General features: G+C 48.7%; 2 protein-coding genes across 4 annotated transcripts; one reads left to right on the forward strand and one right to left on the reverse strand.

Annotated features, from left to right (window-relative positions):
• Nucleotides 1–830: 830 nt before the first annotated feature.
• NFKBIL1 (NFKB inhibitor like 1) lies at nucleotides 831–8,657 on the reverse strand. 2 transcript variants are annotated; one of them, XM_012741055.2, is made up of 4 exons: nucleotides 8,513–8,657; nucleotides 7,540–7,816; nucleotides 1,808–2,029; nucleotides 831–1,631 (listed from the first exon to the last, which is right to left on the reverse strand). In XM_012741055.2, exons 1-4 carry the CDS (start codon nucleotides 8,525–8,527, stop codon nucleotides 1,045–1,047), a joined length of 1,101 nt encoding a protein of 366 aa, XP_012596509.1. In that variant the 5' UTR covers nucleotides 8,528–8,657; the 3' UTR covers nucleotides 831–1,044. The 2 variants fall into 2 exon arrangements, with proteins under 2 accessions (XP_012596509.1, XP_012596510.1); XM_012741056.3 differs by having other exon boundaries at nucleotides 8,575–8,640.
• Nucleotides 8,658–8,851: 194 nt separating this feature from the next.
• ATP6V1G2 (ATPase H+ transporting V1 subunit G2) lies at nucleotides 8,852–11,241 on the forward strand. 2 transcript variants are annotated; one of them, XM_012741068.3, is made up of 3 exons: nucleotides 8,852–9,617; nucleotides 10,046–10,146; nucleotides 10,679–11,241. In XM_012741068.3, exons 2-3 carry the CDS (start codon nucleotides 10,087–10,089, stop codon nucleotides 10,850–10,852), a joined length of 234 nt encoding a protein of 77 aa, XP_012596522.1. In that variant the 5' UTR covers nucleotides 8,852–9,617; nucleotides 10,046–10,086; the 3' UTR covers nucleotides 10,853–11,241. The 2 variants fall into 2 exon arrangements, with proteins under 2 accessions (XP_012596522.1, XP_012596521.1); XM_012741067.3 differs by lacking the exon at nucleotides 8,852–9,617 and adding an exon at nucleotides 9,624–9,781.
• Nucleotides 11,242–12,589: the final 1,348 nt, after the last annotated feature.

Consider the following 12,589-nt stretch of genomic DNA (forward strand, 5'->3'; position numbering starts at 1 on the left):
GGTCTGCCATCTGACTCTAGTTTCCTCCTCCGTGGGACTCCCAGACCCTTTCCCTTTACCCCTTAGGATCTCAACCACTGCTTCTTAGAAAAGGAGATGTTTATGGGGAAGGCCAAGCCTGGGCTGCCCAGAAAGGAACTTGGGCTTGGGATGGGGCCAGAATCTGAATGGCAGAGACAAGGACTGGGGTCCTGGAGGAGGAGGGACGGACTGAGAAGCTAGAGGGCAGTGGAGCCGGGAGCCTGGATCTCCGGTTGCCCAAGAATAGATACTCCGGGTTACATAATCTGGCTCTTTCCGCCTCCTTCCCCTGCTCCTAATTTTAGCAGCTGAAATTCCACTCCCCCCAGGGCTCTTCCTCCATCCTTTCCACTTGTACGCCCCATCCTCCCCAGCCTCCTCATGCCCCCAGCTCCAGCTGCCCCCAACTTGGCTCATTCAGTGACTCAGCAAAGGGAAAGCCCTGTGCTGGGGGAAGGGGGTGTTAAGTGGGGAGGAGGATGTGGTTCTGCTTGGGGAGCTGGGGAGTGGAGGGAAACTGGTTTTGTTCCCCTTTTTGCCTCTGTTCATATCTATTTCCCTAGCCGCAGACTGCAGAGTGGACCGGACCCCAGCACAGGGAGCAGAGTGAGGCTGGGGCCAACTGGGCCTTCTTAGGACCGGGCTGGGCCGGGCCAGCAGGGCTGTCTCGTCCAACTGAGGGCACACATCGGTGTGCGTGCGTACCGCAGGTGTGTAGGAGCTGTGGGTTTCAGCAGACGCGGAGGGAAAGGAGATGTCATGGGTGATGAAAACCACAGCAACGGAAAAAGGCAGAGGAGACACTGGGAGTGAGATGTGGAACCAGGTCTTATTAGGAAATGGCAGAGTCAAGGGGCAGTAGTGGCGGCCCGTGCCCCACACCCCTGCTCGTTACAAGTTTCGCTCCTCCCCATGTCCTCCGCCGGGCAGGCTCTTCCTTGTGGCCCCCATCCTTGACCTTACCCTTCCTTCTGCCTCACCCCTGAGGCTCCATCCCCGAAGTTTCTTGCTTTTTCCTTAGGGTCACTTGAGGGCCTCTGCATGGCGATTCAGGGCCTGAGAAAGGGCTGTCACTGTCCCCATCACGCGGCCCAGCTCCCAGGTCTCAATCTGGCTTCGGAATCGCTGTAGGAAGCGGTCAGGGTGCCAGCGAACCTGCTGGACCCTCAAGTACCTTCTCAGAGCCCCCTGCTCCTCTAGGGGAGGACCCCTGGCCACCAGGGCTGCAGCCATGGCTTCTGGGTCCCCTCCCCCAGGGCAGGGCCAGGGCACATCGCCAAAGCGCCAGAGGTTGCCCCTCCCCGCACCTCTGGGATGCTCTGCCCTGGGCCTGGCCCTGGCTGGCTCTGGCCCTTGGTCCCCTTGAGCCTCCTGCGCCCTCCTGGCTCGGCTCTCACGCAGTTCTTCCTCCTTGGCCCGGGCTCGCTCGAGGAAGAGCCGCTGCTCCTCTTCCTGCTGCCGCCAGCTATGCCTGGAGCCTTCAGCCCGTGGGGGTCGACAGGATCCCTCCGCTTCCCGCTGCTGCTGGCGCTTCTGGGCATGTTCCTCGGCCAGGCGATCTGACCAGGCTGAGAAGGACTCGGGTTCCTGGGTCTCACGGGAAGCGTCATCTGTTTGGAAGGGTGGGACAGGGTAGTTGGAAGGAGGCTGTGAGTAGGTGGTGGGCCCTGAGCGGCAGGGAGACAGAGGAAGGGCGCAGGGGCCCAGGGTGGCGCCCTCACGCAGAGGCACAGGCAAGCGGCCAGTGGGGAGGGAGGGCAGCAGTGGATAGCAGTGGACTCCTCACCTTCAAACCTCCCCATGCCCTCCTGCCACTCGGCCTCCAGCTCGTCCTGCAGCTTCTGTCTCCACTCCTGCTCCTCGGAAGCCTCATCTTCTTCCTCCTCTTGAGCAGAATCCCAGGGAGGTCCCCAGCCCAGAATTTGCCCAGGGGTCTCCCCATCCTTATTCTTTATTCCCATGGCAGAGGGACAGCGGCTAAGCAGCGGCAGGAAGAAGTCTGTGTAGGCTGTTGGTGGGAGAGCAGGGAGCAGAAGTTAGCTGGGACTCCCACTCCTTGGCCGGGCCGCCATCTTCAATCCCACTGGTCACTCATGCCCGCGGTCTAGGGCAATGGAAGGGCGGCACACATGGATGCCTCCTGGGTATTAGGAAATAACCATCACTGCCACGCACATGCACGATTAAGTGTGGTAGTTTAAAATATTCTGATCTACACACAAACATAGCCAATTGAAAAAAAAAAAAAAACAAAAATAAAATATTCTGATCATGTCCCCATAAGCTATTTTAGTGTCCTGGGAGTTCTCTGTCAATGACAATTTCTGGCCTGCCTCTAGTCACCAAGGCAGTGGCAAAATCCTTTTGACTATTTATTTCATTTTTGGCTTGAAATATTGTCACTATACATTTTCTATTTTCTCACCTGAAACTATACATCGACGGCAAAATATCTGAACACTCTACCCTGTACCGTTATAAATAGACACATACACAATATTTATTGTTTTATATCACTTTTCAATAAACTGAGTAAAATAAATGTTTTCAGGGGACTGTGTCAGCCAGCATCACTCAAGGATGACGGGAGGGCGTGGGCAGGCAGACCAGACTCGTCTGAGCCATAGAAACGCCGCCAGCACCAGAGCAGGTGAAAGGGGGCGAGTGAGATGCGGGTCTCACCCAGGGACTGGGGGAAAACACGAGAGGGACTGACATTCCTGAGTCCCCGTCTTCCTGAGTCCTGACCTCACTACATCGGGCCCAGGGTTAGCCGAGTGCCACGTTGCTTGCTTCACTGCCAACCCAGGCACCCTGACTAGGCCTACCTGCTGTGGCCACCAACCACGTCTTTCATTCTGGGGACAGAGGAAGGTAAGAGAAGCAGCCTTCCTTCCTGTGGACCTACTTTCTTTCACCAGGGTAAGAGGAAATAGGCTGGCAGTCCTCAACTCATATTCGGTGGTGCTGGAAAGTACTGTTCACCTGGCAGATGGATGAGACAGGAAGGGTTGACCCGTCACTGCCAGGAAGGCAGGAAGACAGAATGAACCCAGCCTTGGCTGGCCAAGGCCCACCACCCCCACCTGAACCACATCAGGCTAAGAGGAGGGGGCGCTTCTCCTCAGTATCGTTGTGATCTGTCACAGGCCCTCTCAACTTGTCCCACCCAGCAAGCACCCAGTCCTGCCTTTCAACTGCTTACTCCACGCCAGGGCTTGCTGCAGGTGCGAGGGTGGTGGGTATTCAGGTTTGCATGAGAGGCTTTAAATTTATAGGTTTTAAGGAGTAGGGCCTCCAACTATAAAAACATGATAAGGGCCGGGCGCGGTGGCTCACGCCTGTAATCCTAGCACTCTGGGAGGCTGAGGCGGGCGGATTGCTCGAGGTCAGGAGTTCGAAACCAGCCTGAGCGAGACCCCGTCTCTACTATAAATAGAAATTAATTGGCCAACTAATATATATAGAAAAAATTAGCCGGGCATGGTGGCACATGCCTGTAGTCCCAGCTACTCGGGAGGCTGAGGCAGGAGGATTGCTTGAGCCTAGGAGTTTGAGGTTGCTGTGAGCTAGTCTGACGCCACGGCACTCACTCTAGCCTAGGCAACAAAGCGAGACTCTGTCTCAAAAAAAAAAAAAAAAAAAAAAAAACATGATAAGTAAAATATGTCATAAAATTGTAAATAGCCACTACAAATAATGTTTGTGTATGGAAAAAAAACTGGCTACAAAATTGTAAACAAGATTTGATCATCACTACCTAAAAAGAGACCAAATACTATAGTTGAAAGAAATAGACTGGAAAAAATATGTAAAAATTCTAGTCTCTGGGTAGTAGGGACTATAGGTGGCTTCCCCTAAATATTATTTAATTGATATTTTAATGTGAAAGGGATATAATTAAGTTGAAATTTTTTCTTTTTAAGGAAAGGAAAATAAATTTGTTAACTATTAACAGTTTGCTGTGTGATCCCTCTCAGTCTTGTCTTGGTGTACATAAAAGCATACATATGACAAATTTATTCAGAGTTATGTGACCATATCACATAAATTGTTCAGCAACTTACTGCTTTAACATCTCATTTATATTTTTCCACAGGAATATATACAGTCTACCCTCATTCTTTATGATGACTGTGTAGTTAGTGTTCCATTATGTGCATGAAACAAATCTCCCTACCCCCAATCGATAGACTAGGTTTCTAAAAATGTTCTGCTTCATAAGTATATCTTTGTGGACTCTTTACAGTCTTTCTGTGGGGTAGATTTTCAGAAGTGGAATTTCTGAGTCAAAGAACATGTGCAATTTTGCCAAATTACTCTCAATAAGTTTGAGAGTATAGAAGAGCCAAGAATATACAAGTCTGCCTTAGTCTTCCTTTATTAAAATTGAATATCATCAGGCCAGGCGTGGTGGCTCACGCCTGTAATCCTAGCACTCTGGGAGGCCGAGGTGGGCAGATTGCTCCAGGTCAGGAGTTCGAAACCAGCCTGATCAAGAGCGAGACCCCGTCTCTACTATAAATAGAAAGAAATTAATTGGTCAACTAATATAACTAGAAAAAATTAGCCGGGCATGGTGGTGCATGCCTGTGGTCCCAGCTATTCAGGAGGCTGAGGCAGCAGGATTGCTTGAGCCCAGGAGTTTGAGGTTGCTGTGAGCTAGGCTGACGCCATGGCACTGTAGCCTGGGCAACAAAGCGAGACTCTGTCTCAAAAAATGGTTATTGTCTGATTAAGGTGTATTTCTATAGGGGTCTCTGACAGCTAAGGCCCCTTCCCCTGAGTTGGTAGGTTCTAAAAAGAAGTTACAAAAGCCTCCAAGGTAGGAGCCATTCGAAGCATCCCAGGGGGTGTGATAATCCAGTCCAGCCACTGCAACGTGAACTGGCACAACCCTCAGACCCAACATGGGAACTAAGGGGAAAAAGTCCCGGCAGGGATCCTGGGTCATTTAATCTGTTCAAAGATGATGTATTCATTTCTCTAAAGAAGTTGGCAACTTCTTTAGAGAAATGAATGAGATGAGCCTTTCAACCAAGGAGCTAGAAGGCTACCTGGTGGCAGGGCTGGCAGGGGACGAGGAGAAAACAAGGCCTGAGAGGACACCAGGGTTTGGGAGTGAAGGCACTGAGTGAGTCCCCCTTTGGAAAACATGACCTGACAGCTGTTAGATCTTACACAAGTTCCTGAACCTTCTGGGCCCTGCTTTCCTCATCTGTAAATGAGATAATATCAATCTCAAACACATCTTAGAAATTAAGACAATGAAAGAAGTGCCTACTACACTATCAGGGGCATTTTTACTACTCAAAAAGCCTTAAGTGGGTAATAGAAAAATAAAAATACTTATCACTTAGCAGGTGTCAAAAATGCACCAAGTGCTTGCTTTGTTTACTTGTCATACCTCCCATTTTTGAGAGGTGAATTAGGCTCACAGAGGTAAGGGCGTGCCCAGTCCCCATCAAAGGCAGAGCTGGGGTCTGGGTGCTCTGTGCTGCCTCCCACTGTCCTGCCTCTTTCAGCACCAGTGTCCAGTTAGATGACTGCACAACTCAGCACGCTAGCATGGGCTTGGCACTCCTACTCTTTGCTTTTAAGTCTAACAAAAAATCTAAATATGCCAGTCCATCTCATGTATGTTAAGGAAAATTAAAGAAAAGGGGATTTTTAACTATATGGAGGATGTTTTAGGGGGAGGGGCTTCCCATATATACTTGTGGAGCTGGAGGATGGTTAATAGCAGCGAATCAGACTGAGGTAGGATTTTTCTTCCCAAGCTAGAGGCTTTCCTTCAACGTTCTTACTCTAGGATATCTTCAGATGGGGAAAGGGAATTTCACCTTCTATTTTAGTTAAGAAGGGTCATACCTCTACAGACCTGTTTCCACTGCCACTATAATATTAACACATTCCGCAATTGAATCCTGAAAAATCAAAGGTATTTCAGAACTGTTTCTAGGATTTGATAGAGCTGATCTAAAAGTACATACACCAGGCTGTTCTGAAGGTAGTGACTTATCTCAATTGATTGTTCATAGTCAGTTACAGACTGAACTCTTTGTTCTACTCTTCCTTCCCTTCTCACTGCTGCAAGACTTGACCAGTCTTTTTTCTTTTTTTAAAGTATGTACACTGTATATTAGGCAGCCCAGGAGGGCCCGGGCAGTCCTAATAACCAATAACACAAGTGTTCCTGCGGTGAAATGTGTGACTGTTGACATCAGTAGGATAAAAACAAATCATAGATTGTCTCACTTTAGTTCAGGTTAGGTCTTTGTTACCAAATGAGTTTTGGTGGCAGACTGATGAAAAATGTTTGGTTCTGAGTGTTTCTGAGTTGCAGAACTGTGGATAAGGGAGTATGGACCTGTTGATAACAACAGAAGCAACAATCACCAGCATCTACCAAGTGCTTGCTGTGTGCCAGTGCTCTAATTATGTACTATGTCAACTGATTTTCAAAGCATAAATGTCATAGAATGGGTACTTTGAACATAGTGCAATCACTGTATAATTCTATGATGGATAACATTAAGACAGTGCAGTTGTATTTTTTTTTTTTTTTTTTTGAGACAGAGTCTTGCTTTGTTGCCCAGGCTAGAGTGAGTGCTGTGGCGTCAGCCCAGCTCACAGCAAACTCAATCTCCTGGGCTTAAGCAATCCTCCTGCCTCAGCCTCCGGAGTAGCTGGGACCACAGGCATGCGCCACTATTCCCGGCTAATTTTTTCTATATATATTAGTTGGCCAATTAATTTCTTTCTATTTATAGTAGAGACAGGGTCTTGCTCTTGCTCAGGCTGGTTTACGAACTCCTGACCTGGAGCAATCTGCCCGCCTCAGCCTCTCAGAGTGCTAGGATTACAGGTGTGAGCCACCGCGCCCGGCCAAGACAGTGCAGTTGTTAAGAGCGTTAACTCTGACTAGGCTACCTGGGTTACAGTCTCTGCTCTACCAGTGAATAGCTAGCTGTGCGACTTTGGCAAATGACTCAACTTCTCTGTGCCCTGTTTCCTCACCTGGAAAATGGAGGATAGTATCTGTCTTTACCTTATACATTGTTGTGAGAATTAAATCAGTTACTTTTTAAGAATTGCTTGGCATATAGCAAGGGCTGTTATTATTTGTTTAATTTTGCACATGGGCAAACTGAGCCTCAGAGAAGTTTAGTAACTTGCCCAAGAATAGGATTCGAACCCAGGCAATCTTACTCCAAAGCCTACGTTCTGTGTTACTTTTTGCCCAATAGGCAAACAATCAGACAAGAAACAAAGTGACTACTTATCTAGAAAGATGTGAAATTTGAAGACCAGTTGCTGTTTTGGGAATGTTGGCTTCTTCAGACAATAGCAGCTCAGTAATGCAAAGGCAGAAATGATAGCCAAATGCCAACCTGGTTAACTCATTCCCCTAGGTTCCACTGACCAAATAACTAGCTTATTTCTCCACTACAGGTTGGCTTTCATTCCAGATCTGATCAGCCACCCATGACCTTGTTCCACACCAAGCAGACTCACCATCTGGGCCCTGGCGGGCAGCAGCATGCAGAGCTGTGTCCCCATGGCGGTCCTGGTGGGCAGGGTCAGCCCCGAGCCGAAGCAGCAGGCACAGGGCAGGGGCATCGTGGCGGGCACAGGCCCTGTGCAGTGGTGGGGGCTGCCCAGCATCTACATCAAGGCCTGGGTGTCGCTGGAGGAGGGCCTGGGCCCGGACAAGCCGTCCTGAAGACAAGTACCGGCGGAAGCGACGCTCTCGGCGTTGGCGGCGGGAAGTGGATGCCATGGAACTCTTAGGCTGAGGAAGGAGAAAAAGGCAGAAGCAGTCAGGACCCTGGCCTGGGCTTGTGCTTCCCATCTATCTCTGACATTCCCACTTGTTCCTCCCTTTGAGTCCTCATTTCTTCTTGCATCTTCAGTAAGAGATGAGGCCTATCTTAATCCTGATCCCTATCAGGTGACAGGTTTGAAAAAATTTAAGGGAGAGGCTGGGGTCACCAATTTAATTTTTTAATGTAAAATTTGAGAAAAGAATAAATAATTGCTTTAAGGCTCATGGAAAAAAAAAAAAAAAAACAGGGCCTGATGGGGAAATTTTTTAACGGCAGAAATTTGAGTTTAAAAAAGTCACAGATAGGCCTGGCGCGGTGGCTCACGCCTGTAATCCTAGCACTTTGGAGGCAGAGGCAGGGGGATTGCTCAGGAGTTTGAGACCAGCCTGAGCAAGAGCAAGACCTGTCTCTACTATAAATAGAAAGAAATTAGCCAAACAACTAAAAATAGAAAAAATTAGCCGGGCATGGTGGCGCATGCCTATAGTCCCAGCTACTCGGGAGGCTGAGGCAGCAGGATGGCTCGAGCCCAGGAGTTTGAGGTTGCTGTGAGCTAGGCTGACGCCACAGCACTCTAGCCCAGGTGATAGAGTCAGACTCTGTCTCAAAAAAAAAGTCACAGATAATTTCAAATAATGATCTAGAAATTGAATATAAGGTACCCGGCAAACAGACATAGAGGCTTTTCCCTCTGGGACCTGGAGGCAGGGGTCATTCGTCAGACCTGGCCCTGCTCCCCAAGTACGCCCAGAGCTGTAGGCCGGAGGCCTGTGTTCAAGACGCCCGGAGAGGGGAGGCGGGAAGGGCGGAGACAGCCCAGGCTGGCGGAAATGGCGCAAGCAGAGACGCGTGTGAAGGGCGGAAATGAACTGCGAGTAGAGTTACCGGATGTCGTTCCGCCCCGACAGGGTGGGATCTCGGTCAGGCCTCGGTGGGGCGGGGGAGAAACTAGGGAACTCAAGATAAAGGGTCCGCCTGTAACCGGAAGAGTGGATGAGAGGCGAGGAGAAGGATGCGAGGGAGGGCAGGGAGAAAGGAGGGCTTTCTGGAAGTTTATCCTCGCCTCCCCAGCTAGGCGGAGAGAGGACTTGGTTCAGTAGACAAAAAGATGAGAGGAGAAAGAGAGAAAATAGGGGAGATAAAGACAGGATAAAATTAGTGAAAATGGAAAACAAAAACAAAAATCACAGTAAGGCAGGGACAGATTAAAAAAGGGGTGGGGGGAGACATGAAAAGACATAAGGAGATTATCATAGGACAGGACAAATAAGATGGATGCAAACATTTCGACTTGAGAAACGTAGAAAAAGTTGGAGATGGAAAATAGAGAAGAGGGAGATAGATAGATGACAGATAGATAGATATGGGAGAATTAAGGAGAAGCCCAGAATGCTCTTTTTCCAACACACGTAGTATGATGATATCTTTACCTTTTCACCCCATTCTCATCCCCTATGTGTCCTTCTCTGAGACCACCAATCAAGCTCTCACTCCAATGTTTCTCCCCTCTCCGCCCCTGCCCCAGTCCTAGACCCTCAGGACTGGAAAGGCCTTGCACCTGTTATTAGCGGGTAGCTTTGGGCCTGGTCTCTGCTGCACTCGCGCGGCCCTTATGGGTACTGCCTGAGTGAGAGGTGTGAGAGGAGGACCAGTCTTCACTGGGAGGATCGGATTGGGGGAGACACCGGTACAGAAGGCTGAGTGGAAGAGGGGAGAGCACTAAGACCCAGGAGTAGTGGAGGATTGCAGCAACGAGCTGGAGGAAAAGTAGGCAGTGGAGGCAGGGGGAGGGTGCGAGACATTTGGTACTTTGGTAGCATTTGAAACAGCATCGGCCATAACGACAGAAATGGCCAGTCAGTCCCAGGGTATCCAGCAGCTTCTGCAAGCTGAGAAGCGGGCGGCTGAGAAGGTGGCAGATGCCAGGAAGAGTGAGTCTACTCTTTCCTCCCTTAGGAGTGTGGAAAGAAAATTGGGGGTGGGGAGCAGCAAACATTTGAGTCCTTCAGAAAACCCAAGGCTGGTGGGGAGAGAACTGGGGCAGGAGGCTGGTTAGGATGGAAAAAATAGGTGGGTATTAGAATCTAGCACCTAGTTGGCTGTGAGAAGGCCAAATAACTTTCTGGAAGGGACTGATCCCTACTATTCCATTTTGGAGGGGCACCCCCACCCACTGTCCTCTCTTCTGCCACCAGGGAAGGCCCGGCGACTGAAGCAGGCAAAGGAGGAGGCACAGATGGAGGTAGAGCAATACCGCAGAGAGCGAGAGCAGGAATTCCAGAGCAAGCAGCAGGCGGTGAGTGGGGGAGGGGAGTTTGGGATGGAACCCTGGGTGTAAGTTGATGGGTGCATCTAGTGAGGGATGTACCCATGACTCAACAAGAAAATAAGGTGATAGAGGGCTGAGGGACCCTGGCAGGGACCACAACATTGGAAAAACTTTGTGATGATATATAAGAGAGGCTGGGAGTTTTGAAGGACATGTAGAGCTTGTGGGAGGATTTGCCACAGTCTATGTAAAACATGACAATATCTTTTTGATGTATAATATTTGGGGTGGAGGCCAGACTTTTACAGTCATGGGTGGTGAAATGGGGGGGTGGTTTGCAGTCTGTTTTAGGATGAAGTTGCATGTCAGGTTTAAGAGGAAAGGGTGTTGTACTGATCTCTTTGGTGCCTGGATATTTCTGTGGGGTGGGATGGGAGTGGTTTGAGAGGGCCTTTCTTCTTGGCCTTGCTCCAGAATCTTTCCCTCCACATGCCTGGACTTTTGTCTCTCTGTTTCTGCTTTTTCCTTTCTCTCTTCCATCCTTTTCTCCACCCCCCAGGCCATGGGCTCCCAGGGGAACCTGTCGGCTGAGGTGGAGCAGGCTACGAGGCGCCAGGTGCAGGGCATGCAGAGCTCCCAGCAGAGAAACCGAGAGCATGTCCTGGCCCAGCTTCTTGGCATGGTCTGCGACGTCAGGCCCCAGGTCCACCCCAACTACCGGATTGCTGCCTAGGACCCACCACAGGGCCTAACTCCTTCTGCCAGTTCCCTCCCTCAAAGAAACCCCCTAATCAAAATCACCTTCCACCATAGTTTTCTCCTTTCCATTCCCTGGAAATCCTAGGAGGCAGGATCCAATAATTCTTCTGTGAATGTCCTGTCTCCTTATAAATGTCCTGCTAAAACCTGAATCTCCTTGTTCTTTAACCCTCACCTCCACTTGTAAACTCCCAAGTCGTTCTCATGCAACCCATCTGTGCAAATTGTATTACTGGAAGTAGTGATGTGGAAAACACCCTGACTTCAGAGCCTGGCAGACTGTGTCCCTCTGCTGACCTGACTTGCCTCAATGTCCTCTTCTATGAAACTGGGATAATAATGCCAGCATTTCTGCAAAGATTAGGAGTCATTACGTAGAGAGCCTGGCGTGGTTCCTGGCATGCAGTAGCTATGATTCAATAAAGGGCAACCGTGTGATATTATTACCACCCCCATTCACCAGCCAAAACCTATACAACTGTTTCCTCAATTTCATCAATGGCTCTCTAATTCCACTCATTCATTCTGTGACCCTAGTAATTCTCTGAAGAATTGGTTCTTCCCTCATCTCTTTTCCCAGACATCTTATAATCTCCAAAAAGATGAAATCATCACTTCACTTAGCCCTCTATTATGGTTCCAGGTAAATACTGCATCTTGTGGCCTTTTTGTTTCTCTTATGCTAGTCTTGCTCTTTGTTGGATTTCCCCCTCTCCTATTTCCCCAAAGACCCATCAGATGCTCACTGCTTCCTAAGATCTAAGGTGATGCTGTGTCCCCTCATATGCACGACCTTCCCTTGTACATCCTTGACACCTTACTTTTGCTTTGTAACAATAAAAAAGTATCAATAAAATAATTATGAGCAAATTGGTGGGTTGAAACAGCTTCCTTTTGCCTCATTTCTCATTTTCAGTCACTCTCTTGTTCCTTGCTTATATATTCCCCAAACACCCCAAATGGCTGTCCTTTGAAACTTGTTAGAGAAACAAGAGCAAGTAGTATTTTATTTTTCTGAAGTGAGAAACACGTGGTTCCTCATTTGGGAACCTGAGGACTATAGATAGCAACTGTAAAGTTCCTGGAGTGTAGGAACAAGTACTCTTTGCCCCTTCACCTTGCTTTGTTTTTCTTCATAGCACTTATTGCTACTTGACATTATATTTGCATTTATGTGTTGTCTCCCTGTTATGTAAACTCTGTAAGAATTGGGCTGTTCACTGCTCTTTCCCCAGATCCTAGGATAGCACTTGGCACAGGATAGGCAGTTGACAAATACTGTTAAATACTTAGGGTTGGGAAAACAGCCCGTCTATGAATCCATCCTTGGATCAGTTATTTCTCCTTCCCGCTGAAGACAAGCTTGCTTCATCAAGGACATGAACCAATGAGGTAAATCATAGTGTATTTATTAACCACATTCTTTATTTTTTTATTTTAGAGAGAGGGTCTCCAACTCCTGGGATCAAGTGATCCTCCAATCCCAACCTACAGTGTAGCTGGGCCACACACCACCACACCCTGCTAATTTTTTAAAAAATTTTTTGTAGAGAAAGTGTCTCACTATGTTGCTTAGGCTATTCTGGAACTCCTGGCCTCAAGCAGTCCAAACCCCTCTGCCTCTCAAAGTGCTGGGATTACAGGATTACTGGCCTGAGCCACCATATATCGCCATTAATCAGATTCTTTAAGAGGGAGGCAGGATAGAATG

Source organism: Microcebus murinus, chromosome 5 (genome assembly GCF_040939455.1).
Source record: "Microcebus murinus isolate Inina chromosome 5, M.murinus_Inina_mat1.0, whole genome shotgun sequence".
NCBI lineage: Eukaryota > Metazoa > Chordata > Mammalia > Primates > Cheirogaleidae > Microcebus > Microcebus murinus.